We start from the raw sequence: 27,637 nt of genomic DNA, 5'->3' as shown, positions 1-27,637 counted from the left end.
AAACCTCGAGCTTGAGCAGAGGAGATTAGAGGGGGATTTGTTGGAAGTGAGGAAGGGTTTGGGACGTTAAATAGTGAAAGGTTATTTCCATTGGTCGGTGACTCAGTATCAAGGGCATGAAGTCAAGGTTAGTACAAGACAAGAAGGAATTCTTTCATACACCGAGAGTTAGAATATGGAATACCTTGCCACAAGGTCAGAGATCTTTAATCAATTTTATTACAAGGGAAGGGTGTTCACGTGTCAGACGCGGGGCTTGGCTTCACACGAGCACTGCATTCTTCAACCAATACCACTTAAAATAAAATCAGATTATCTGGTCATTATCGCATTGCTGTTTGTGGGATCTTGCCGTGTGCAAATTGGCTGCCGTGTTTCCCTACACTACGACACTGACTGCACTACAAAAGGCCTTTCATTGGCTGTAAAGTGCTTTGGGACGTCCTGAGGTCATGAAAGGCACTATAAAAATGCAAATTTTTCTTTCTGATTTTGCTTACTGTCTGCCACTTGGAGCTCGAAGCAAGCAATGTAAATGGGAACAGTGCGTCCAGCTGTGTGAGTGAGTTCTGTCATCACTTCTACTGAGTCAGTCACTGTTCAAAAGGGAATTAGATAAACTCATAAAATAGTGACAGGGATTAAAGTAGGTAGCTTTGATGTGGAGTTAGTGCAGGCACAGCATGATGGGCTGAATGGCAGCCTGTGCTGTACTTTCTAGCATTCTATGATCTACACAAACTGACTCGTTCCTAAGAATTCTGGATGAGAGCTGGTTACCCCCTCCCCCCCCCCCCCCCCCCTCAGGGTTTCCTTCCCCCTAGAACAGAAAGGCTCTGAATTGTCGAGTTGACAATTTACAGTGGACCTGAGCAGGAGCGGCGGCAGCAACATAAAGAAGGCGGGAGGAGAAGGCCCAGGACACAGCAGACCCAGGACACAGCAGACCCAAGCAAATTCCCAAATTCCATACATTCTAGAATGGTTCCCACGGATTGGAAGGTAGCAAATGTAACCCCACTATTTAAAAAAGGAGGGAGAGAGAAAACGGAGAACTACAGACCAGTTATCCTGACATCAGTAGTAGGGAAAATGCTAGGATCTATTATTCATCATCATCATAGGCAGTCCTGCGGAATCAAGGAAGAATTGCTTCCACTCTTAGCATGAGTTCTTGGGTGGCTGCCACAGGTGAGGCAGATAGCCGTTGAGGGAAGGCGTGAGTGGGACAGGTTTGCCGCACGCTCCTTCTGCTTGATTTCTGCATGCTCTCGGCGACGAGACTCAAGGTGCTCAGTGCCCTCCGGATGCGCTTCCTCCACTTAGAGCTTTGGCCAGGGACTCCCAGGTGTTAGTGGGGATGTTGCACTTTATCAGGGAGGCTTTGAGGGTGTCCTTGTAATGTTTCCACTGTCCACCTTTGGCTCGTTTGCCGTGAAGGAGTTCCTAGTAGAGCGCTTGCTTTGGGAGTCTCGTATCTGGCATGCGAACTATGTGGCCTGCAGCGGAGCTGATCAAGTGTGGTCAGTGCTTCGATGCTGGGGATGTTGGCCTGGTTGAGAATGCTAATGTTGGTGTGTCTGTCCTCCCAGGGGATTTATAGGATCTTGCGGAGACATCGTTGGTGGTATTTCTCCAGCGACTTGAGGTGTCTACTGTACATGGTCCATGTTTCTGAGCTATACAGGAGGGCGCGTATTACTACAGCCCTGTAGACCATGAGCTTGGCAGGACACAGTGGACCCAAGCAAATTCCAAAATTCCATAGATTCTAGAATGGTTCCCGTGGATTGGAAGGTAGCAATTGTAACCCCACTATTTAAGAAAGGAGGGAGAGAGAAAATGGAGAACTACAAACCAGTTAGCCTGACATCAGTAGTGGGAAAAATGCTAGAATTTATTATTAAAGATGTGGTAACAGGACACTTAGAAAATAATAATAGGTTTGGGCAGAGTCAACACGGATTTATAAAAGAAAAATCATGTTTGACAAATCTGTTAGTTTTTTGAGGTTGTAAGTAGCAGAATAGATGAGGAGGAACCAGTGGATGTGGTGTATTTGGATTTTCAGAAGGCATTCGATAAGGTGCCACACAAGAGGTTATTAAACAAAATGAGGGCTCATGGGATTAGGGGTATTATACTAGCATGGATTGAGGATTGGTTAACAGACAGAAAACAGAGAGTAGGAATAAATGGGCCATTTTCAGGTTGGCAGGCTGTAATTAGTGGGATACCGCAAGGATCGGTGCTTGGACCCCGGATACTCACAATCTGTATCAATGGTTTGGATGAAGGGACCAAATGTAAAATATCCAAATTTTCTGGTGATACAAAGCTAGGAGGGAATGTAGGTTGTGAGGAGGATGCAAAGAGACTTCAAGGGGATATAGACAGACTAAGTGAGTGGGCAAGCATATGGCAAAAGGAATATAATGTGGAGAAATGTGAAGTTATCCATTTTGGTAGGAAAAATAGAAAAGCAAAGTATTTTTTAAATGGTGATAGATTGAGAAATGTTGATGTTCAGAAGGACCTGGGTGTCCTTGTACACGAATCAATGAAAGCTAACATGCAGCTACAGCAAGCAATTAGGAAAGCAAATGGTAAGTTGGCCTTTATTACAAGAGGATTTGAGTTTAAGAGTAAAGATGTCTTACTGCAATTATATAGGGCCCTGGTGAGACTTCACCTGGAGTATTGTGTGCAGTTTTGGTCTCCTTACCCAAGGAAGGATATACTTGCCATAGAGGATGTGCAATGAAGGTTAACCAGACTCTTTCTTGGGGGGATTGTCCTATGAGGAGAGATTGAGTAAACTAGGCGTATATTCTTTAGAATTTAATTGAACCATACAAAATTCTTACAGGGCTTGACAGGGTAGATGCAGGGAGGAAGTTTCTCCTGGCTGTGGAGTCAAGAACCAGGAGTCTCAGTCTCAAAATAAGGGGTCGGCCATTCAGGACTGAGACGAGGAGAAAGTTCTTTACTCAGAGGGTGGTGAATCTTTGGAATTCTCTACCCCAGTGGGCTGTGAAGGCTCAGTCGTTGAGCTCTACTCGGAGCTCTGACATGGCAAGTGAGCCCCAGGTGGGCAGAGGAAACGTTTCAAGGACACCCTCAAAGCCTCCTTGATAAAGTGCAACATCCCCACCGACACCTGGGTGTCCCTGGTCAAAGACCGCCCTAAGTGGAGGAAGAGCATCTGGGAGGGCGCTGAGCATCTCGAGTCTCGTCACCGAGAGCATGCAGAAAACAAGCGCAGACTGCGGCAAACCAGGCTCCCCACCCACCCTTTCCTTCAACCACTGTCTGCCCCACCTGTGACAGAGATTGTAATTCCTGTATTGGACTGTTCAGTCACCTGAAAACTCACTTTTACAGTGGAAGCAAGTCTTCCTCGATTCCGAGAGACTGCCTATGATGATGATGATGATATTCAAGACAGAGATCAATAGATTTTTGGATATTAAGGAAATCCAGGGATATGGAGTTTGGGCAAGAAAGTGGAGTTGAGGTAGAAGATCAGCCATGATCTAATTGAATGGCAGAGCAGACTCGAGGGGCTGAATGATCTACTCCTCCTATTTCTTATGTCCTTATGATCACTGCCCCACCCCTTTTCTGCAAAGAGGCAATTTTTGAATAATTGAAGATGAGGGATCTTTTAATGTTGAACATTCTTTCTGCCTGTTTTACACCAGGTCCACAGACTCCTTCGACTCCTCTGACACCAGGCCCTGACAAAGATGGAACGAAATACAACTGGGATCCTTCTGTATATGAGAACGAGCTGCCAGTCAGATGCCGGAATACAAGTGGGATTTTGTACAAGAACAAGCTGGGTTCTGGTAAGAAAATTCACTCCTCCTTGGGGATTCCTCACCTCGTGTCTGGGTCTGTTGTAGACTCGTTGATAGAGATTGTTTTCTGTGAATGGCCAACAACTCCATTATTGGTGTGTCATGGGACTCCACCCTCTCGCTCATTCCCCACAGCCCTGCAAATTTTTCCGTTTCAAGTATTTATCCAATTCCCCTTTTGAAAGTTACTATTGAATCTGCTCATACCATCCTTTCAGGCAGTGGGTTCCAGATCACAACAACTCGCTGCGAAAAAAATTCTTCTCCTCTCCCCTCTTGTTCTTTTGCCGATCACCTTAAATCTGTGCCCTCTGGTTACCGACCCTCCTGCCACTGGAAACAGTTTCTCCTCATTTACTCCATCAAAACCCCCTCCTGATTTTGACCATCTCTGTTAAATCTCCCCTTAACTTTCCCTGCTTTACGGAGAACAACTCCAGCTTCTCCAGTCTCTCCACGGAACTGAAGTCCCTCATCCCTGGAAACATTCTAGTAAATTTTCTCTGCCCCCTCTCCAAGGCCTTGACATCCTTCCTAAAGTGTGGGGCCCAGATTTGAACACACTACTCCAGCTGAGGCCACACCAGTGATATATAAGGGGTTAGCATAACTTCCTTGTGTTACAAGGGAGAACCTGAAATGGTAGGTGCCCTAAGGCTGAGGTGGCTGCATCCTTTCTGCTGCAACATGTGGGAGCTGATTGACCCCATTGAGGTCCACAGTGACCACATCTGCAGCAAGTGTCCGCAGCTCGAGCAACTTCGGCTCCATGTTGATGAGCTGGGGTCCGAGCTGCGGATACTGCAACACATCACGGAGGGGGAGAGTTATCTGGATGCTGTGTTCCAGGAGGCAGTCACACCCCTTAGATTAATTAATTCAAATTTGGTCCGTGGTCAGGGACAGCAAGGTGGGACTACAAGTGAGGAAGGTATGGGGACCCAGGATGTAGCATGGAGGAGCTTCGGCCCTTGCACTTATCCAACAGGTACGAGATTCTTGCTCCCTGTTTGGACGAGGGCAGGGACTACAGGAAGGGTGAGCAAACTGACCACAGCACCGTGGTACAGGAGGCCATTCAAGTGGGGGAAGTAAAAAGAAATGTTGTAGTGGTAGGGGACAGTGTAGTTAGGGGGATAGATACTGCTCTCTGCAGCCGAGAGCATGAGTCCTGTCAGGATTAAGGACATCTCCTCTGGACTGGAGAGGAACTTGGAGTTGGAGGGGAAAGATCCAGTTGTCGTGATCCATGTAGGTACCAATAGGTAGAACAAAGAAAGAGGTTCTGCTGACGGATTATAAGCAGCTACAGGCTAAATTAAAAGGCAGCACCACAAAGATAATAATCTCTAGATTGCTACCTGAGCCATGAGCAAATTTGCATAGGGTAAATAAGATCAGAGAGATGAACACGTGACTCAAAGACTGGTGTGGGAGAAATGGGTTTCGATTCATGGAGCACTGGCACTAATACTGGGGTAAGAGGGAGCTATTCCGTTGGGACAGGCTTCACTTGAACCAGGTTGGTGTCCTGGCGAATCGAATAACTAGGGCTGTAGAGAGGGCTTTAAACTAAATAGTGGGGGGGAGGGTTCAGATGAGCGGAAGTTTTCAAAAGTCAAAGAGCAAGGAGAAGGCAAAAGAGCAGGGTAGCGGTGGAGGAAATGATGACCGGAGTGTACCTGAAAGGGACAAAATGTATAAAAATAAGAGTGTATCAGAAAGTGGGATCAAAGCAGCGAAAAATGGCAAAAAAAGCAAATTAAAAGCTCTTTATCTGAATGCACGCAGCATTCGTAACAAGATAGATGAATTGATGGCACAAATAGATATAAATGGGTATGATCTGATAGCCGTTACAGAAACATGGTTGCAAGGTGACCAAGGCTGGGAACTGAATATTCAGGGGTGTTTGACAATTCGGAAGGATAGACAGAAAGGAAAAGGAGGTGGGGTAGCTCTGTTAATAAAGGATGAAATCAGTGCAGTAGTGAGAAGTGATATTGGCTCAGAAGATCAAGATGTAGAATCAGTTTGGGTGGAGATAAAAAAATGCTAAGGGGAAGAAGTCACTGGTGGGCGGAATCTATAGGCCCCCTAACAGTAGCTACACTGTTGGACGGAGTATAAATCAAGAAATAATGGAGGTTTGTAAGAAAGGTACGGCAATAATCATGGATGATTTTAATCTTCATATTGATTGGACAAATCAAATTGGCCAAGGTAGCTTTGAGGAAGAGTTCATAGAGTGTATCCGGGATGGTTTCCTTGAACAGTATATTGCGGAACCAACCAGGGAACAGGCTATCTTAGATCTGGTACTGTGTAATGAGACAGGATTAATAAATTATCTCCTAGTAAAGGATCCTCCAGGAAAGAGTGATCATAACTTGGTTGAATTTCAAATTCAGTTGAAGGGTGAGAAAGTCAGATATCAAACCAGTATCTTGATTCTAAATAAAGGCGATTACAAAGGTATGAAAGCAGAGTTGGTTAAAGTGGACTGGAAAAATAGATTAAAGTGGAAGACGGTTGATAAGCAGTGGCAGACATTTAAGGAGATATTTCATAACTCTCAACAAAATATATTCCAGTGAGAAGGAAAGACTTTAAGAAAAGTGAGAACCATCTGTGGCTAACTAAGGAAGTAAAGGATGGTAGCAAATTGAAAACACTGGCATACAAAGTGGCCAAGATTAGCGGGAGGCCAGAGGATTGGGAAATTTTAAAAAAACAGCAAAGGTAAACTTAAAAAAAAAAGAGAGGGAAGATAGATTATGAGAGTAAACTGGCAAGAAATATAAAAACATAATAAGAGCTTCTACAGGTATATAAAAAGGAAGAGGGTAGCTAAAATAAACGTTGGTCCCTTAGAGGATGAGACTGGGGAATTAATAATGGGAAACAGGGAAATGGCAGAGACTTTGAACAAATATTTTGTATCGGTCTTCATGGCAGAAGGCACTAAAAACATCCCAATAATAGATAATCAAGGGGCTATAGGGAGGGGGAAACTAAAAACAATCACTATCACTAAAGAAAAAGCACTCAGTAAAATAATGGGACTAAAGGCGGACAAGTCCCTGGACCTGAGGCCTTGCATCCTTGGATCTTAAAAGAAGTGGCTGCAGAGATAGTGGATGCATTGATTGTAATCTACCAAAATTCCCTGGATTCTGGGGAAGTCCCAGTGAATTGGAAATGTAACGTCCTTATTTAAAACAAAGAGGTAGACAGAAAGCAGGAAACTATAGACCAGTTAGCCTAACATCTGTCACTGGGAAAATGCTGGAGTCCATTATTAAGGAAGCAGTAGCAGGACATTTGGAAAAGCATAATATAGTCAAGCAGAGTTAACATGGTATTGTGAAAGAGAAATCATGTTTGACAAATTTGCTGGAGTTCTTTGAGGATGTAACAAGCAGGATGGATAAGGGGGATCCAGTGGATGTGGTGTATTTGGATTTCCAGAAGGCATTTGACAAGGTGCCACATAAAAGGTTACTGCACAAGATAAAAGTTCAAGGGGTTGGTGGCAATATATTAGCATGGGTAGAGGATTGGCTAACTAACAGAAAACAGATAAATAGGTCAATTTCCAGTTGGCAAACGGTAACTAGTGGGGTGCCACAGGGAGCGGTGCTGGGGCCTCAACTATTTACAATCTATATTAATGACTTGGATGAAGGGACTGAGTATAATGTAGCCAAGTTTTCTGATGATACAAAGATGGGTGGGAAAGCAAATTGTGAGGAGGACATAAAAAATCTGCAAAGGGATATAGACAGGTTAAGTGAGTCGGCAAACATTTGGCAGATGGATTATAATGTGGAAAGTATGAGGTTATCCACTTTGGCAGGAAAAATAAAAAAAGCAAATTATTATTTAAATGGAGAGAAATTACAAAATGCTCCAGTACAGAGGGACCTGGGGGTCCTTGTGCATGAAACACAAAAAGTTAATATGATGGTACAGCAAGTAATCAGGAAGGCAAATGGAATGTTGGCCTTTATTGCAAGGGGGATAGAGTATAAAAGCTGAGAAATCCTGCTACAACTGTACAGGGTATTGGTGAGGCCACACCTGGAGTACTGCGTACAGTTTTGGTCTCCGTATTTAAGGAGGGATAGACTTGCATTAGAGGCTGTTCAGAGAAGGTTCATTAGGTTGATTCTGGAGATGAGGGGGTTGACTTATGAAGAAAGGTTGAGCAGGTTGGGCCTATACTCATTGGAGTTTAAAAGAATGAGCGGTGATCTTATTGAAACGTATAAGATACTGAGGGGGCTTGACAAGGTAGATGCAGAGAGGATGTTTCCCCTTGTGGGGGAATATAGAACAAGGGGGGCATAGTTTAAGAATAAGGGGCCGCCCATTTAAAACTGAGATGAGGAGGAATTTCTTCTCTGAGGGTTGTAAATCTGTGGAGTTCTCTGCCCCACGGAGCTGTGGAGGCTGGGTCATTGAATATATTTAAGGCGGAGATAGACAGATTTTTGAGCGATAAGGGAATAAAGGGTTATGGGGAGTGGGCAGGGAAGTGGAGCTGAGTCCATGATCAGATCAGTCATGATCTTATTGAATGGAGGAGCAGGCTCGAGGGGCCAAATAGCCGACTCCTGCTCCTATTTCTATGATCTTAGGTTCTTTTTGAAATCTTACCTCTGCGACGACTTCTGCTCATTCCTCTGTGCTGGGTTGTGACTCCCAGCTGTGAAAGGCTGGGAGCATTCTGTTATGTTAAACGCAGGTTGTTGTGCTGAGTGCATCTTCCACAAGGTCAGAGATCTGTACTCGGGTTTGTTACATGGAAAGGGGTGTTTGCACTGAACTCCTTTGCCTTCAAGCTTTAGCTATAATCTATGTGCTGGATGTGTGGGGTCCAATGAGAGTAAGAATGACCTGTGGTCTTATTTCCAGGAGGCCGGGGGCGTTGCATTAAACATGGAGAGAACTGGTTCACTCCCACGGAGTTTGAAGGGATGGCAGGCCGAGCTAGTAGCAAAGACTGGAAAAGGAGCATCCGCTACGCTGGGCGGCCCCTCCAGTGTCTGATACAAGTAAGGGCTTCATGTTGTGTCGAACGCCGGTGGTAACCGTTCTAGTAATCATTGCCACTTTCAGACTCCCTGTACATTTCACACTTGTGCTAATCTGCAGCATAAACTGTTGAGAGGATAGAGTTCAGCATTATTCTTGCTGCAATCAGTTTACTAATTGTTCAGAAGCAAGAGGATGCTCAACACAAAACACGACTTCTTAATGCTGGCTGCCTGTGACACGCAGCCTGAACCTTATGAAGCTTTTTACAATGTGCACACTTTCAACAAATCATAGAACCTGACAGCACAGAAGGAGGCCATTCAGGCCGTTGGGCCTGTGCTGGCTCTTTGAAACAACAGTTGTGCTCAGTCCCACACCCCTGCTTTTAGTCTGTAACCCTGTCAGTTCCTCAACCTCCAGTACCTGTCCAACTCCCTTTTCAAATTATTGATGGAATCAGCTTCCACCATCTTTTCAGGCCGAGCATTCCAGACCCTGACAACTCTGAGTGCCGGATGTTTTTGTGACGGGAAGGCTGGTTCCGGTGGGGTTCCGCAGGGCTAAGTACTCGGTGCCTTGCTTTTTGTGGTATCTATCAATGATTTAGACTCCAGTGTAGGGGGTATGGTTAAGAAGTTTGCAGATGATACAACAATTGTCCGTGTGGTTGATAGTGGGGAAGAAAGCTGTGGACTGCAGGAAGATACCAATGTACTGGTCAGGTGGGCAGAACAGTGGCAAATGGAATTGCATTTGGGGAGGGCTAACAAGGCAAGGGAATACACATTAAATGATAGGACCCTGACAACTGTAGAGGAACAGAGGGACCTTAGAGTGCATGTCCACAGATCCCTGAAGGTAGCAGGATAGATAGATAAGGGGTTAAGAAGGCATGCGGAATAATTTTCTTTATTAGCCGAGGCATAGAATACAAGAGCAGGGAGGTTATTTATAAAACACTAGTCAGGCCACAGCTAGAGTACTGCGTGCAGTTCTGGTCACTGCATTTACAGGAAAGAGGTGATTGCACTAGAGAGGGTACAGAGGAGATTTACGAGGATGTTGCCAGGACTGGAAAATTTTAGCGATGAGGAAAGATTGGATGGGCTGGGTTTGTTCTCTTTGGAACTGAGGAGGCTGAGGGGAGATTTAATTGAGGTGTATAAAATGAGGATGGCTTTCAACGAAATATCATAGTTGCACATCCACATTTCCAGTGGCTTTTGGATGTTCTCACCAGACTTCCCACCGATTTGGTGAGAGAGAAAGGAGGGGGCGGGGAGGGGCAGGGATGGGAGGGGGCGGAGATAGATGGGGAGGGGAGGGGGCAGGGAAAGGAGGGGAGGGGGCGGAGAAAGGAGGGGAGGGGGCGGAGAAAGGAGGGGAGGGGGCGGGGAAAGGAGGGGTGGGGGCAGGGAAAGGAGGGGTGGAGGCAAAGAGGGGAGGGGGCGGGCGGGCGGGGAAAGAGATTGCTACTGCCAAACTGAGCCGAGGGAGAAAGTTAACATGGACGCGGTGCCGAACTGAGTCGAAAATATAACATAAATTGAAACTTGAATTGGTATCTCTATCGGTTTATGAAAATTACCATTTATGTGTAGAATGCTTCTGCGCAGCTTCCGGAAGCTTCTGATTCGTTGCCAGCAGTCACTGAAACAATTATGAGGAGCCTAGATAGAGTGGATAGGAAGGACCTAGTTCCCTTAGCAGAGGCATCAACAAGCAGGGGGCATAGATTTAAAGTAATTGGTCGGAGGTTTCTAGTGGAAATGAGGGGAAATGTTTGCATTCAGAGGGTTGTGGGTGTATGGAACTCACTGCCTGAAAGGGTGGTAGAGGCAGAAACACCACATTTAAAAAGTACTTGGATGTGCACTTGATGTGTCATAACCCACAGCTCTTGGTCTGTAACCTAGGGCTACAGACCAAGAGCTGGAAAGTAGAATTAGGCTGGATAGCTCTTTGTCGGCCAGTGTGAACAAAATGGGCCGAAATGGCCTCCTTCCATGCTGCAAATTTCTATTGTCTTTTGAAGGTTTCTGCCACCCTTTGAGGCAATGCGTTCCAGGTCATAAAAACCTTCTGTATGGAGAATTTCTCATCAATTCCCCTCTAGTCCTTTGGCCAATTATTTTAAAACTATGACCTTTGATTATCAATCCACGTTCCAGAATTGACACTCCCTACTTGCTCTATCAAAACCCCTCATCATTTTGAACACTTCTGTTATGTCTCTCCATTAACCTTCTCTGCTTTAAAAAGGAAAGGGTTATAATTACATAGCGCCTTTCACGACCACCGGAAATCTCAAAGCACTTTACAACCAATGAAGTACTTTTTGAAATGTAGTCACTGTTCTAATGTAGGAAACGCAGCAGTCAATTTGCGATCAGCAAATATTGGATAAATATTGACCAGGACACCAGGGAGAACTCCCCTGCTCTTCTTCGAAATAGTGCCATGGGATCTTTTACATCCTCCTGAGAGTGTAGACGGGACCTTGGTTTAACATCTCATCTGAAAGACGGCACCTCCGACAGTGCAGCACTCCCTCAGCACTGTACTGGAGTGTCAGACTAAATTTTTCGTGCTCAAATCCCTGGAGTGGGACTTGAACCCACAACCTTCTGACTCAGGCGAGTGTGCTACCCACTGAACCACAGCTGACAATGTGACACTTTAAGGAGAACAATCTCAGCTTCTCCAGTCTCTCCACATAATTGAAGTCCCTCATCCCCGGCACCATCCTGGCAAGCCTCCTCTGCACCCTCTCCAGGGCCTTGACATCTGGGATGCCCAGAATTGTCCGCAATACTCCAGCTGAGGCCTAACAAAGATTTAGCATAACTTTTTGTTTTTGTATTCAGTGCCCTTATTTACAAAGCCAAGTAACCTATATACTTTCTTATAATTGTTATAAGGATAGTGAGCCTTATCAACTTGTTCTGCCATGCTCAAAGATTTGTGACTATGAAGCTCCAAGTCCTTCTGCACTTGTACTCCCTCCAAATAGGACCTTTTAGATTATATTGCCTCGCCATGTTGTTCCTCCCAAGGTGCATCATCTCCACACTTATCCACATTACATTGCAGCTGCCCGTGTCTGCCCATTTCACAGGTCTGTCAAGTGGTCCTTAAGTCTGCTACTATCCTCATCACTATTTACTATCATCATTGTTATGTATGGAATAACTCGATAGACTGAATACTGTAAGCTAACACAGGTACGAACCTGGCTCTGCTTTATTCAGGCCCAAAGTGATTACATTATATGATGGCTTGCCTTTTATACCTGGGCCGCACACATCTGCATACAGCCCAATGACCTCTGACAGTGGCGCCACCTGGTGGCTAGTAACTCCAAGCATACACACATGATAACCATCATCGGCAGTCCCTCGAAATCGAGGAAGACTTGCTTCCACTCTAAAAGTGAGTTCTCAGGTGACTGTACAGTCCAATATGGGAATTACAATCTGCGTCACAGGTGGGGCAGATAGTGGTTGAAGTAAAGGGTGGGTGGGACTGGTTTGCCGCATCCTCCTTCTGCTGCTTGCGCTGGTTTCTGCATGCTCTCGGCGACGACACTCGAGGTGCTCAGCGCCCTCCCGGATGCTCTTCCTCTACTTCAGGCATCTTTACGATGTTGGCAAGTTTTGTATCATCCGCAAACTTTTAAATTGCACTCCCAATACTCAAATCCAGGTCATTTATATATAACAAGAAAAGCAATGGTCCTAATACCCACCCCTGGGGCAACCCACTGCACACGTCTATCCTGTCAGAAAAACATCCGTTCATCATTACTCTTTGCCTCCTGTCCTTTAGCCAACTTCGTACCCAAGTTACCAGCGTCCCTTTAATCCTATGTGCTTCTGCTTTCTGATTAAGTCTGTTGTGTGGCACGTTATCAAACACCTTTTCAAAGTCCATATATACAACATCTACTGCACTACTGTCATCAACCCTCTCTGTTACTTCATCAAAGAATTCAGTCGGGTTAGTCAGATACAATTTGCCTTTAACAAATCCCTGCTGGCTGTCCCTCATTAATCCATGCTTCTCCAAATGAAAATTAATGTTGTCCTTGGCAACCGTCTCTAGTAGTTTTCCCACTCCTCAATACTGCCCATCCGACAGTGCAGTGCTCAACCTCAACCTCAGTACTGTCCCTCCAACAGTGCGGCACTCCCTCAGTACTGTCCCTCCAACAGTGCAGCGCTCCCTCAGTTACTGCCCCTCCGACAGTGCGGCGTTCTCTCAGTACTGCCCCTCCGACAGTGCGGCGTTCTCTCAGTACTGCCCCTCCGACAGTGCGGCGTTCTCTCAGTACTATCCCTCCGACAGTGCGGCATTCCCTCAGTACTGTCCCTCTGACAGCGCTGCGCTCCCTCAGTACTGCCCCTCCGACAGTGCGGCACTCCCTCAGTACTGTCCCTCTGACAGTGCTGCGCTCCCTCAGTACTGTCCTGCGTTACATGATATAATGCTCCTATATTTACAGAGTGTATATTCTCTGATTGCCTGTGTGTGATGCCATACTAAATCTTCTGGTATAATTATATATCAAGTCTTACAATCTAGCACAATCTGTCACTTCTCAAAAGTGCAGCACATTTAAAGTGTCACATATACCATTTATACAAATTATATGGCATATTTCCACTTGATTCACTCAAAATTCATAGCCATAAGTCAGCAACTGTTAATAACCAGAGAACAGAAGCTGAAAATGCTGGAAATGACAGCACAGAAGGAGGCCATTGGGTTCATTGGGCCTCTTTAGGCGGAGCTGTCAACTCTTATCCCATTTCCCTGTATCCTTTTACATTCTTCCTTTACAAATTGTTAACCAATTCCTTTTCCAATTCAGTTGTAGTCTGGGCCTCAACAGCCACTTTTAGTGAAGCGTTTCTAGTTTCAATTTCTCTGCCTTCCCCCTTCATTCTTACATTGGAACATTGGAATGAACAGGACTGGATGAGACCACTGGTCCTGTGCCTGGGAAATACGTCCCATCCACCCTCTCACAAATGTCTCTCCAGATAGCTTCCACTTCTCCTGAATTTGCTGAAGCTATCATCCCTCTCTCCCGCCCTGAATTGTACATTCCAGCCATTCCCCACCCTCTGAGTTAAATCTGAATCGTCTCTTCACTCTCACTCTTCTAAATTTAACATAAGAACATAAGAATTAGGAACAGGAGTAGGCCATCTAGCCCCTCGAGCCTGCTCCGCCACCCAAAAAGATCATGGCTGATCTGGCCGAGGACTCAGCTCCACTTACCCGCCCGCTCCCCATAACCCTTAATTCCCTTATTGGTTAAAAATCTATCTATCTGTGATTTGAATACATTCAATGAGCTAGCCTCAACTGCTTCCTTGGGCAGAGAATTCCACAGATTCACAACCCTCTGGGAGAAGAAATTCCTTCTCAACTCAGTTTTAAATTGGCTCCCCCGTATTTTGAGGCTGTGCCCCCTAGTTCTAGTTTCCCCGACCAGTGGAAACAACCTCTCTGCCTCTATCTTGTCTATCCCTTTCATTATTTTAAATGTTTATATAAGATCACCCCTCATCCTTCTGAACTTCAACGAGTAAAGACCCAGTCTACTCAACCTATCATCATAAGGTAACCCCCTCATCTCCGGAATCAGCCTAGTGAATTGTCCCTGTACCCCCTCCAAGGCTAGTATATCCTTCCTTAAGTAAGGTGACCAAAACTGCACGTAGTACTCCGGGTGCGGCCTCACCAATACCCTATACAGTTGCAGCAGGACCTCCCTGCTTTTGTATTCCATCCCTCTCGCAATGAAGGCCAACATTCCATTCGCCTTCCTGACTACCTGCTGCACCTGCAAACTAACTTTTTGGGATCCAAAAGAGTTCCAAAAGAGTTTCATGCACAAGGACCCCCAGGTCCCTCTGCACCGCAGCATGTTGTAATTTCTCCCCATTCAAATAATATTCCCTTTTACTGTTTTTTTTCCCAAGGTGGATGACCTCACATTTGATTCTCTGTTCTCTTGTGGAATCTGTTAAACATATTAATGTTGTATCGTCTATGTCCCTCTGTTACCAATTTGCCAACCAGTAAGACGATCTTTCACTGCTTACTCTCTTGAAACCTTACCCTGGCTCATTGGCTCGCACTCTGAGTCAGAAGGTCATGAGTTCAAGTCCAACTTCGGAGACTAGAGTACAAAACTAAGCTGACACTCCCAGTGCAGTACTGAGGGAGTGCTGCATTGTCAGAGGTTCCATCCTTTGGATGAGATATTAAATTGAGACCCCGTCTGCTATCTCAGCAGGATGTAAAAGATCCCACGGTACTATTCGAAGAACAGGGGACATCCTAAAGTGCCTTGTAGCCAGTGAAGTACTTTTGAAGTGTGGTCACTGTTGTAATGTAAGTACATTTAACTAGACGGGAAATGAAGATTTTGAATCTTCGACATTGTTTGGATTCTTCATGTTACTGTGACTAGTGACCGTCTGGGTGATACTCTGTTTTCCACCATCTTTCTCCAGCGAGGCTGCAGACACTGCTCATTGGTTTTCCCTCAACATGCTGTGCGGTTATATTGTGTAGCAATCATAGGCCCAGAAATGCTGCTTTGGAAATTTATGGCACCTAGCACTGTCAGACACCAGCGAACTCCATGGTCCCTGACAATCTGCTTCATTACCCTTGTAACGTACCTCAGTGGAGAAAGAGCGTGCCGGGACCACGACTGCATTGACTCACAATCAACATGGGACAGATCATGCTCCTGACAGCTAATTGCATGATTACTAGGTGTTACAAATATTCATTTAAATGCTTACAAAACCAATATTTACATGTAACAATCTCTGAGCTGCTGCTGTTTCTGCAGGGGTTCTGTGCTATGGCACCACTTACCACTGCAGCTCACTGAATCACCAGCCCACGCCATACCTCGCACCCAAACCATGAGATCATCCGCTTCTTGGGTATTGTTGTCTGCTTACTGTTTTAAATAAAGATCTCAAGCCATAGCTGAGAATTGCAGAAAGCAAAGATTTCATTCGGGATCATTCTCCCCTCCACTCACAACAGGAAACTGGTCTCATAGATTACTAGAATCATAGAATGGTTACAGTGCAGAAGGAGGCCATTCGGCCTGTCGAGCCCGTGCCAGCTCTCTGCAAGAGCACTTCAAACAGTCCCACTCCCCCACCCTTTCCCCGTAGCGCTGCAAATTTGTTTCCTTCAGGTACTTTTCCAATTCCCATTTAAAAGCCATGATTGAATCTGCCTCCGCATCCCTTCAGGCAGTGAATTCCAGATCCTAACCACTCGCTGCGTTAAACGATTTTTCCTCATGTTTCCTTTGGTTCTTTTGCCAATCACCTTTAATCTGTGTCCTCTGGTTCTCGACCCTTATGCCAATGGGAACAGTTTCTCTCTATCTACTCTGTCCAGACCCCTCATGATTTTGAACACCTCGATCAAATCCCCTCGCAACCTTCCCTGCTCCAAGGAAAACAACCCCAGCTTCTCCAGTCTATCCACGTAACTGAAGTCCCTCATCCCTGGAACCATTCTTGTAAATCTTTTCTGCACCCTCTCCAAGGCCTTCACATCCTTCCTAAAGTGCGGTGCCTAGTGTTTTATAAAGGTTCATCATAACGCTTGCTTTTGTACTCTGTGCCTCTAGTCATGTAGCCCAGGATGCGATATGCTTCTTTAACCACGTTCTCAATCTGCCCTGCCACCTTCACCAATTTCTGCACATATACCCCCAGGGCTCTCTATTCATGCACACGCTTTAGGATTGTACCCTTTAGTTTATATTGCCTCTCCTCCTTATTCCTGTCAAAATGTATCACATCGTACTTTTCTGTGTTAAATTTCATCTGCCACCTGCCCGCCCATTCCACCAGCCTGTCTTTGTCCTCTTAAAGTCTATCACTATCCTCCTCACTGTTCACTATACTTCCAAGTTTTCTGTCATCTGCAAATTTTGAAATTGTGCCCTGTACACCCAACTCCAAGTCATTAATACATATCAAGAAAAGCAGTGGTCCCAGTACTGACCCCTGGGGAACACCACGGTATATTCCCACACTTTACAAGCTTACAAGTCCTTTACACCTGCTGGGACCCCAACTATTTACAATCTATATTAACTACTTGGAAGAAGGGACTGAGTGTAATGTAGCCAAGTTTGTCGACGATACAAAGATGGGAAGAAAAGCGATGTGTGAGGAGGACACACAAAATCTGCAAAATCAAAGAGCAAGTTATTATTTAAATGGACAAAGATTGTAAAGTGCTGCAGTACAGTGGGACCTGGGGATACTTGTGAATGAAACACAAAAGGTTAGTATGCAGATACAGCAAGTGATTAGGAAGGCCAATGGAATCTTGGCCTTTATTGCAAAGGGGATGGAGTATAAAAACAGGAAAGTTTTGCTGCAGGGTATTGGTGAGGCCACACCTGGAATACTGTGTGCCTTTTTGGTTTCCATATTTACGAAAGGATATACTTGCTTTGGAGGCAGTTCAGAGAAAGTTCACAAGGTTGATTCTGGGGATGAGGTGTTGACTTATGAGGAAAGGTTAAGTAGGTTGGGCCTCTACTCGTTGGAATTCAGAAGAATGAGAGGTGATCTTATCGAAATGTATAAGATTATGAGGTGGATGACGAGAGGATATTTCCACTAATAGGGGAGACTAGAACTAGAGGGCATAATCTTAGAATAAGGGGCTGCCCATTTAAAACTGAGATGAGGAGAAATTTCTTCTCTGAGGGTTGTGGATCTATGGAATTCACTGCCTCAGAGAGTTGTGGAAGCTGGGACATTGAATAAATTTAAGACAGAAATAGACAGTTTCTTAAACAAAAAGGGAATAAGAGGTTATGGGGAGCGGGCAGGGAAGTGGACCCGAGTCCATGATCGGATCAGCCATGATCGTATTAAATGGCGGAGCAGGCTCGAGGAGCCGTATGGCCTACTCCTGCTCCTATTACTTATGTTCTTATGTTATGTGTACCTCCTTCATCTCTTAGTTGCCCTACCCTCGCCCTGACTGCCCCGTATCCAGCTATCCCGTCCCTGACCCCGAGGGTTGTGGGGATCTGGAACTCGCTGTCTGGAAGGATGTTGGATGCAGACACCCTCATGACATTTAAAAGGTGCTGGGATGGGCACTTTAAGTGCTGCAACCTGCAGGGTTACGGACTTAGAGCTGGTAAGTGGGATTAGACTGGATTAACTCTTGTTGGCCGGCGCAGATACGATGGTAAGTACTGCAGGGAATCGGATATGGCCAGGGTGACCGCCTGGACTAGTTTTGATTGCCTAGATGGGTCGAAGAGGAATTTTCCCAGATTTTTTTCCCCAATTGGCCTGGGTTTTTATCTGGTTTTTGCCTCTCCTAGGAGATCACATGACTCCGGTTGGGTGGAATGTAGAATGTTTTAGTGTAAGGGGTGTCGCTGTTGTGTGGTGTCAGACTGGTTGGGTTGGATGCTCTTTATCTTTCCGCCATTGTTCGTAGATTGACATGTAACCTTCAGGGCTGCTGACCAAGGGCCGTGTGGTTCTTTGTCGGCCGGCGAAAACACGATGAGCCGAAAAGGCCTCCTGCCTGTAAGTTTCTATATTTCTATTGGGGGTGGGGGGAGTGGGAGGCCGCGCAGAAGGCAGTACAGCTTACGGGGGATGTTGGTCCCTAGGTGCTTCACAGGAGCGATTATCAAACGACATTTGACAGCGAGCCACATAAGGAGTTATTCGGAGAAGTGATCAAAAGCTTGGTCAAATAGGTAGGTTTTAAGGAGCATCTTAAGGGAGGAGAGAGAGGTGGTGAGGTTTAGGGAGGGAATTCCGGTGAATGGAACCTGGGCTTGCAATGAGCAAAATCTCATTTAATGTGACAGGGATTTGCAGTTTGTTTCAGTAATGTTCGGCCCACATTGAATGATGGCTGGACCCTCATCTATCCTGAGGCCACAACCGATTCTGTGACTTGCTGTATTGATATTTCCGTGGTTCTCTTTTCCAGGATGGGATCCTAAATCCCCACGCAGCTTCGTGCACCTGTGCTGCTTGCTGCGACGACATGTCTCTGGTGAGTTACGAGTTAGGGATTGGTGGTATAATGGTGCTGTTGATGATGTGTCACTGACTATCCAATTTCACACAGTAGTGTATGATTACAGTCTCCAGGGTCCAATATCTCTATGGGTGGCTGAGCGAGACACATGTACAGGTTCATTTTGTGCTGCCAGTGGTGAAGCCACACCACGATGCAAGTCAACGACAGAGTAACCGGTTGTGACCCAATTCTCCAAACCATACTCGCTGTAAACGTTGCTGCCTCTAGGGAGTGCAGGATAGGAACAGGAGGAGGCCATTCAGCCCCTCGAGCCTGTTCCACCATTCAGTTAAATCATGTAACTTCACTCCATGTACCCGCCTTCGCTCCATATCCATTAATACCCTTACCCAACAAAAATCTTATCAATCTCAGTTTTGAAAGCTCCAATTGACCCCCTGCATCCACAGCTTTTTGGGGGACAGAGTCCCGGATTCGCACCACCCTTTGTGTGAAGAAGTGCTTCCTGACATCACCCCTGAAGCTCTGGCTCTAATTTGAAGATTATGCCCCCACCAGAGGATCATTGGCTTAACTCCAGAATGTAAAGGAGAGTCTGACTGTAGGAATCTCCCAGCTAACTCACATCGGCTTTACTCCCTTTGGTAGCATAACTAAAAAACTGTTAACCGGTTAAAGTCCCTGGTGTGCTTCAACCCCGGCCAATTCCATAAAATGGGATCAGTAGGTTGTTAAACAAAAGTAAACACTCTCTGCCTAGTCTCGGTCACCCTGCACCCTCCACCCTCTCCCCACCATCCCGACCACTTCTCCCCACCATCCCGACCCCTTCTCCCCACCATCCCGACCCCTTCTCCCCACCATCCCGACCCCTTCTCCCCACCATCCCGACCCCTTCTCCCCACCATCCCGACCCCTTCTCCCCACCATCCCGACCCCTTCTCCCCACCATCCCGACCCCTTCTCCCCACCATCCCGACCCCTTCTCCCCACCATCCCGACCCCTTCTCCCCACCATCCCGACCCCTTCTCCCCACCATCCCGACCCCTTCTCCCCACCATCCCGACCCCTTCTCCCCACCATCCCGACCCCTTCTCCCCACCATCCCGACCCCTTCTCCCCACCATCCCGACCCCTTCTCCCCACCATCCCGACCCCTTCTCCCCATCACCCAGGCCCCTTCTCCCCATCACCCCGGCCCCTTCTCACCATCACCCCGGCCCCTTCTCCCCATCACCCCGGCCCCTTCTCCCCATCACCCCGGCCCCTTCTCCCCATCACCCCGGCCCCTTCTCCCCATCACCCCGGCCCCTTCTCCCCATCACCCCGGCCCCTTCTCCCCATCACCCCGGCCCCTTCTCCCCATCACCCCGGCCCCTTCTCCCCATCACCCCGGCCCCTTCTCCCCATCACCCCGGCCCCTTCTCCCCATCACCCCGGCCCCTTCTCCCCATCACCCCGGCCCCTTCTCCCCATCACCCCGGCCCCTTCTCCCCATCACCCCGGCCCCTTCTCCCCATCACCCCGGCCCCTTCTCCCCATCACCCCGGCCCCTTCTCCCCATCACCCCGGCCCCTTCTCCCCATCACCCCGGCCCCTTCTCCCCATCACCCCGGCCCCTTCTCCCCATCACCCCGGCCCCTTCTCCCCATCACCCCGGCCCCTTCTCCCCATCACCCCGGCCCCTTCTCCCCATCACCCCGGCCCCTTCTCCCCATCACCCCGGCCCCTTCTCCCCATCACCCCGGCCCCTTCTCCCCATCACCCCGGCCCCTTCTCCCCATCACCCCGGCCCCTTCTCCCCATCACCCCGGCCCCTTCTCCCCATCAACCCGGCCCCTTCTCCCCATCACCCCGGCCCCTTCTCCCCATCACCCCGGCCCCTTCTCCCCATCACCCCGACCCCTTCTCCCCATCACCCCATCACCCCGGCCCTTTCTCCCCATCACCCCATCACCCCGGCCCCTTCTCCCCATCACCCCGGCCCCTTCATCCCAGCCCCTTCACCCCGACCCTTATCGGTCACTCTGTGCCTCTTGGATTTATTCGAAACCTCTTTTTAGAAAGATGTTGTTTCGGTGAAGTTTTGTGCTAATTACGGAGGTGCGTGTGTGCTTGGAAATGGCGGATGTTTGGGTTTTGAGCTGAGTTTGAGAATCTGTCCCCTGGCAGGCCATAATTGAATGAGTAGATGCAGAGGGGCGCTCTCTGCACTGCCGCAGTAATCTGTCTCACCCCCCAAACTGAGGAGAACGCGTGTGATATTCCTGTCTCCCAGTGAGACAGACAATTATTGCTAATATACAGGGGTATGGCGAGAAAGCAGGAATGGGGTACTGAAGTTGCATGTTCAGCCATGAACTCATTGAATGGTGGTGCAGGCTCGAAGGGCCGAATGGCCTACTCCTGCACCTATTTTCTATGTTTCTATATTTTGTGTTGTTTGCTGCTGCCCACCAGGAACTCAGCTGCTGCATTCTGTGTGAGATCTGTTGACACAGGAAACACAGACATTCGTTTATGCAGGATTCAAAGCCAGATTCCAGTAAGAAAAAGAAGGGTTTAACTTTCTACAGCACCTTTCATGCCCTCACAACCTCCCAACGTGCTTTACAGCCAATTAAATATTTTTGAATTGTACTTACTTGTATGGACAGTCAGCTGTCCCACAATGCACCCCTGCTAGGTCCTGTGCCTCAAGGCTTAATGAAACCTGAGCAGCAGATATCCCTCGGAGGGGGCATCTTACCCAGAGCCCCCATGGAGTGTGCAGTGATGCAGCAAAACCCACTCGCTGCCGGAGGAGAGCAGCAGTCCGCCCACTGTTCTACGCCGAGTTCATGCAGAAATAGCGCGGGCCGATTCTGCTGGTGCCCCTCCATCGCCAGGGAGTTGCACCGGGCAGCGTCCATCGCGGGAAACAGCGGGCAGTGCACCCACAACGTCTCAGCACGCAGGGCTGGCGGACCAGGCTCTCTCTCCACGCCTCCCCCATCCACCCCAGTTGCAGGCCTTTCTACAATGAACCTTAATATCAGTTTAATAATTGGGATACTAACGGATATTTCAGCTGAAAAGGGCAGCTGTGGTATCATAAGTACAGTTTGACAAATCTCATTTTATTTGTTCTCATGGGTGAAGCCGGCAAATCCGCATTTACTGCCTCTCCCCAATTGTCCCGCCAGCTCGGCACCTTCACAGGGCATCAGGAGTCTCGCAGGGCATGAGACTGGAGTCACGCGTAGGCCAGGGTGGGACTGGAGTCACGTGTAGGCTTGGGCGGGAAGGGGTGGGACTGGAGTCATGTGTAGGCCGTGTAAGAGCAGGACTGGAGTCACATGTAGGAGCAGGACTGGAGTCACGTATAGGCCGGGTAGGGGCGGGACTGGGTAGGGGCTGGACTGGAGTCATGTGTAGGCCGGGCCGGGTAGTGGTGGGACTGGAGTCACGTGTAGGCCGGGCCGGGTAGTGGTGGGACTGGAGTCACGTGTAGGCCAGATAGGGGCGGGACTGGAGTCACATGTAGCCCGGGCTGGGTAGGGGCTGGACTGGAGTCACGTGTAGGCCGGGTAGGGCCAGTGAGCATTTCACCTTCTGACTTCCCCTGTGGACTCCGACTGCTGCAGCATGTCTAGACATCCAGTTTTGTAGTCACTTACAAGCCACCTGCTAGTGCCATTATAGATATATGATCCTCTCTGACAGATCCTGTCTGTAGATACGATGGGCATCTCCTTCCTGTGGTACTCCCAAAATAAGTTTAAATTTTAGTAGACTTATTTAAAAATGCGTTAATCGTCCTTGTGTGTTTGGGTTCAATCACAAAGTTGTCTGACAAGTCTGGGGATAATTTTAACCTAAGTCGCGGGCGGGTGGTCAGGGTGGGACGCCGGTTTTACACCCGTTCCGATATTACTCCCCACTGACCTCAGCGCAAAGTAAAGTCCCCGGCGGGCCGCTCAGGTTTGTCTGAATCCGCTGCCCATGTTTATAATGAGTGTTGTCGTTTCTTGGCTCTGCCGTTAGGTGGAGCGTCTCGTGGTAGCGGAGCGTTCCAAGTCTGGGGGATGGGAGAGGGAAACACTGAGAGTGGCGGTGTCACCCTGCGACAGCGCACCTTCCGTCAGCCAATCCCACAGCGTCGTTGTCCGAGGCCTGGACCGTTCTCACCTCCCGCCTGAAGGAAGCTGTGCGGAGGTGAGCGCCTGGGGTGGGGGTGGGGTGTCTTGTTAGGCTGAGGCGGGCGCGGGTGGGGGTGAGGGGCACGGAGCAGTTGTGGGGGTTTTACTGTACACGTTCGATGTTCTCTGGAGCGCAAAGGTGTTGGTGGCGCTGATGTAAAATGCTGTGAGGAAGAGGGAAGTGTTGGTTCTGGTGGAGAGAGGGCTAGAGGATATAATTGGTGCCCTTTGCTCTTTGCACACAGACCGGCCCAGTCAGGCTCTTCGTCCCCTACAAAAGGCGCAAAAAAGAAAATGAACAAAGTACAACCCCAGTCAAGAAGGAATCTCCCAAGAACATCACTTTACTGCCTGCGGCAACTGGAACAGCCTGTACGTCTCACGTCACCCCGGGGGTGGGGGGGAGGTGGACGGGCATTGTAGGCTGGTTAGAAATTCCCATGAAGAGCGGCATTTGGGAGAGGCAGTTGCGTTGCCAGCTCTGGTGTAACTAGAACCCAGTAAAAATGTGTGCCCATGAGGTGAGGAGGGGAAATAGCCACAGCGTGCATTGTCTGTCCCGCAATAATGAGCCTCAGTGACTGGTGTAATGTGACATCGGATTGAGCTCGAGTTCCAGACACACGGAACGTGAAATATTCGCTGCGGAATGATGCGACGGTGTCGATTTGAATACTGGATCGATTGATCTTCCCTCTGTCTCCTCTCCCTTCGCTGCCACGCTCCCCAAAGATGGGGGCTTATGAAGTTCAGACCTCACTGGCCCCATTCATGTCTGACCTTAGACAGTGCGTGAAGGTGCGGGGGAGGCACCCAGACAAGTCTCATTCTATCCTCGCTCAACTCGTGCAAATTCCAACAGCACCCTGTGCTCGCTGACCCACAATGGCTCACGATCCATTAATGGCTTGATTTGAAAATTCTCATCCTTGTGTTCACATCCCTCCATGGCCTCGCCCTCTGTAACCTCCTCCAGCCCCCACAATCTCTGAGATGTCTGCACTCCTCCAATTCTGGCCTCTTGCACATGCCTGATTTTAATCGCTCCACCATTGGTGGCCATGCCTTCAGCTGCCTGGGCCCCAAGCTCTGGAATTCCCTCCCTAAACCTCTTCGCTTCTCCTATTTGACGCTCCTTAAAACCAACCTCTTTGACTAAGCTTTTGATCACCTGCCCTAATATCTCTTTATGTGGCTCAGTGTCAGATTTTTTTCTGATAACGCTCTTGTGAACCACCTTGAGATGTTTTCCTATATTAAAGGTGCTATATAAATGCAAGTTGTATTTGTTGTGGGATACAGATCGGAAACAGCATCTCTCCCTTTCCAGCCTCAAGATTGCTGAGCCCAATGTATCACAATTCCCATTTCCATACCAACTGACTAACTCAACATGGGCCAAGCTGTTTCTGGTGCATATAGATCATAGCCCAGTGACAAAGACAGTGGAATTCTTGCCTGAGGATAGCCTGTGCGGGAGATATTGAGTCGGTGGATGTGGAAGCACGTCATCTTCAGGGGAGGAGAGGAGGAAATTATTGAACGTTTTCATACCAATCTTTGAAACGATTGGGTTTGCATCAAGTGAATTACTTAGCAACTGGGAGAGTTAAGAGATTGAATTTTAACAGTTTTTGCAGATTGATGAAAGTTCTGTACTTTAAAATATTTCACTGATTTATTTCCAGTTACAATGACACCGGCGGGGCAGATCACTCCCTCCGGGACACTGGCGTTCGATCGAAGCTCCACAGCAGATGCTACTGCCATTATATCAGACAGTGCGACGCAAGGAGATGTCTTCACCAGTACCACAGGTAAATAGCACCGCTCACTCCAACCGCTCAACAGAGAAGTGATTGAAGAAGTTGAGAGAAGGCCGGTCAGCTCAACAGGCTTGACCTCCAACTCACTAGTCCCAGCGTCCGACTGCCCCAGACTCCCCCACCAGTCCCCGACTTCCCCCCAGCGCCCCCCGACTTCCCCCCAGCGTCCCCCGACTTCCCCCCCAGCGCCCCCCGACTCCCCCCCAGCGCCCCCCGACTTCCCCCCCAGCGCCCCCCGACTTCCCCCCCAGCGCCCCCCGACTTCCCCCCCAGCGCCCCCCGACTTCCCCCCCAGCGCCCCCCGACTTCCCCCCCAGCGCCCCCCGACTTCCCCCCAGCGCCCCCCGACTTCCCCCCAGCGCCCCCCGACTTCCCCCCAGCGCCCCCCGACTTCCCCCCAGCGCCCCCCGACTTCCCCCCAGCGCCCCCCGACTTCCCCCCAGCGCCCCCCGACTTCCCCCCAGCGCCCCCCGACTTCCCCCCAGCGCCCCCCGACTTCCCCCCAGCGCCCCCCGACTTCCCCCCCAGCGCCCCCCGACTTCCCCCCAGCGCCCCCCGACTTCCCCCCAGCGCCCCCCGACTTCCCCCCAGCGCCCCCCGACTTCCCTCCCAGCGCCCCCCGACTTCCCCCAGCGCCTCCCGACGCCCCCAGGGCCCTGTTTCCAGTTCATCCAGACCGGTGACCATCGTTCCCACCCCAGGGTACAGCGGTAACCTGTTCTCTAGTGTGTGGGTGACATCGGCTGTCCAGTATTTATTGCCAGTCCCTGGATTTCTACTCCTCGGGTGCCATGGTGGGGTTTGCAGTGATGATCTCTGGATTGCCTGTGCAGCACTATAATCACTAGGCTGCTGTATCCTTAGCATCTTTGGTTCCACTATCTCACCACGCGCATTATTATTAGCCTTTGAGCGAATACAGATTTTGCCCACGATCTTGTGCAAAATTCTTATTCACTAATTTACACAGGGGTCCTTTTATTGCACTCGCCTGACCCAGCTTCAAGTCATATTCTGGGTTCAGTTTAGCTCAGTGCACATTATCTATCTCAGTGTGAAAATTGCCCTTAGCCACTTCTTCTCTCCACCAGCGAGCTTTTCCGAACTTTCCTGCCGGCTTATCTGGAGCTGGGTTGTGCCGTGAGCTGCTGGATGTGAAAGCGAAGGTTTGTGGGCTGGTTTACCCTCCTCCCTGTCCATTTCTCATTCCTTCGTCGTGCCTTGAAGGCTGTGACTCCCGTTGGGCTCGGGCTCCACCTGATACCATCCCCAGACGTCGCCTTCGTGTGTGAGTCCAGGCAGAGAGGGTCAGCAGGCCATTTGACCTCGGAAGGCATCACAACCAAGGTGCTACCTGGTCTCCGCACTTCTGCACTTCCCAGCAAGAGTGACTGGATCGGGATTGGCAGGAACGCTGATTGTATGCTACAGTGTGAGCTCAGATGGACTGAACACCCTTTCTCACCCATATCTACCTTGAGGGATGCAGGAAGAGGTCCCTTGATGCCCTTATCCCCTTATTTCCACTACAGCACAAGTAGTGAGGCAATGGAAGCAATTCAGAACTCTCAATAGCCCCTGTTCAGCTCACAGGCTGGCACATTCCAACGCGTGCGTTTAACGAGCTGCTTGTGACGTACCCAGACGCTGTGTGGAGGGTGGGTGGTGTGGCATTCTGTAATTACCTCCAGTTTAAATAGATTATCTGATCCCTGGGACTGCAGCAATCCCACAGTCGCCATCTGTATGCTGACAGCTTCCCACCTGCCATTTCCCACAAGTGTGAATTCACTGAATTGCTGACACCATTTGAAGTGTGTGAACCTGCAGTTTATGTATTTATGAAATAAACATTCAATATTAAGAATCATAGAGTTGTTAAAAAAAGGTAATGTTACAAAGGAGAGAGAGAGACAGCAGCGGATTCATTGTTGGTCAGTGACCCTGCAATTGGTGCCTATGGTGGAGGGAGTGGATGTTTAGGCTGCTCGGTGAGATGCTGACTGCTTTGTCCTGGATGATGTTGAGCTTCTTGAGTGTTATTGGAGCTGCACTCATCCAGGCAAGTGGAGAATATTCCATCACACTTCTGACTTGTGCCTTGTAGGTGGTGGAAAGGCTTTTGGGAGTCAGGAGATGAGATACTTGCTGCAGAATACCCAGCTTCTGACCCGCTGTAGTAGCCATGGCACTTATAACAGAGCCACACTGAACCATTACTCCATGGGGATCATCCGGTACGGTGGCTTTACTCAAACCAGTGAATATTTAAACAAGTTCCAGATCCCTTCTCCTACTGGCAGTAATGTGATCGTCTCCGCGGCCAAGTTTATAAACCAAAATATGAAAGGAGGGAGAGAGAAAACTTGGAACTACAGACTAGTGGGCCTGACAAACATAGTGGGGAAAATGCTAGAATCTATTATGAAGGACGTGGTAACAGGACCCTTAGAAAATAATAATAGGATTGAGCAGAGTCAACACAGATTTATGAAAGGGAAAGCATGTTTGAGAAATCTGTTAAGAGTTTTCTGAGGTTGTAACTAGCAGAATAGATGAGGGGGAACCAGTGGATGTGATGTATTTGGATTTTCAGAAGGCATTCGATAAGGTTATTAGGGTTTTAATTAGGGC

At 48.5% G+C, this 27,637-nt stretch overlaps 1 protein-coding gene across 7 annotated transcripts in view; it reads left to right on the top strand.

The window, feature by feature from the left end:
- deaf1 (DEAF1 transcription factor) overlaps positions 1-25,068 on the top strand; it is a 46,548-nt gene extending 21,480 nt beyond the window's left edge. For 4 of the 7 annotated variants that reach the window (XM_070870379.1, XM_070870380.1, XM_070870383.1 and 1 more), the window contains 6 exons: positions 3,705-3,851; positions 8,784-8,923; positions 18,942-19,007; positions 23,023-23,193; positions 23,423-23,549; positions 24,866-25,068. In XM_070870379.1, the coding sequence (XP_070726480.1) occupies positions 3,705-3,851; positions 8,784-8,923; positions 18,942-19,007; positions 23,023-23,193; positions 23,423-23,549; positions 24,866-25,002 (788 nt within the window). In that variant the 3' untranslated portion in view covers positions 25,003-25,068. Of the gene's footprint in view, positions 1-3,704; positions 3,852-8,783; positions 8,924-15,436; positions 15,942-18,941; positions 19,008-23,022; positions 23,194-23,422; positions 23,550-24,865 lie in introns of those variants that run through there. The other 3 variants (XM_070870384.1, XM_070870382.1, XM_070870386.1) reach the window with 2 other exon arrangements.
- Positions 25,069-27,637: the final 2,569 nt, after the last annotated feature.

This window comes from Pristiophorus japonicus, unplaced genomic scaffold (genome assembly GCF_044704955.1).
Source record: "Pristiophorus japonicus isolate sPriJap1 unplaced genomic scaffold, sPriJap1.hap1 HAP1_SCAFFOLD_1354, whole genome shotgun sequence".
NCBI lineage: Eukaryota > Metazoa > Chordata > Chondrichthyes > Pristiophoridae > Pristiophorus > Pristiophorus japonicus.
Note: the sequence above shows the minus strand (reverse complement) of the source record. Positions and strands in the feature narration are given on the sequence as shown.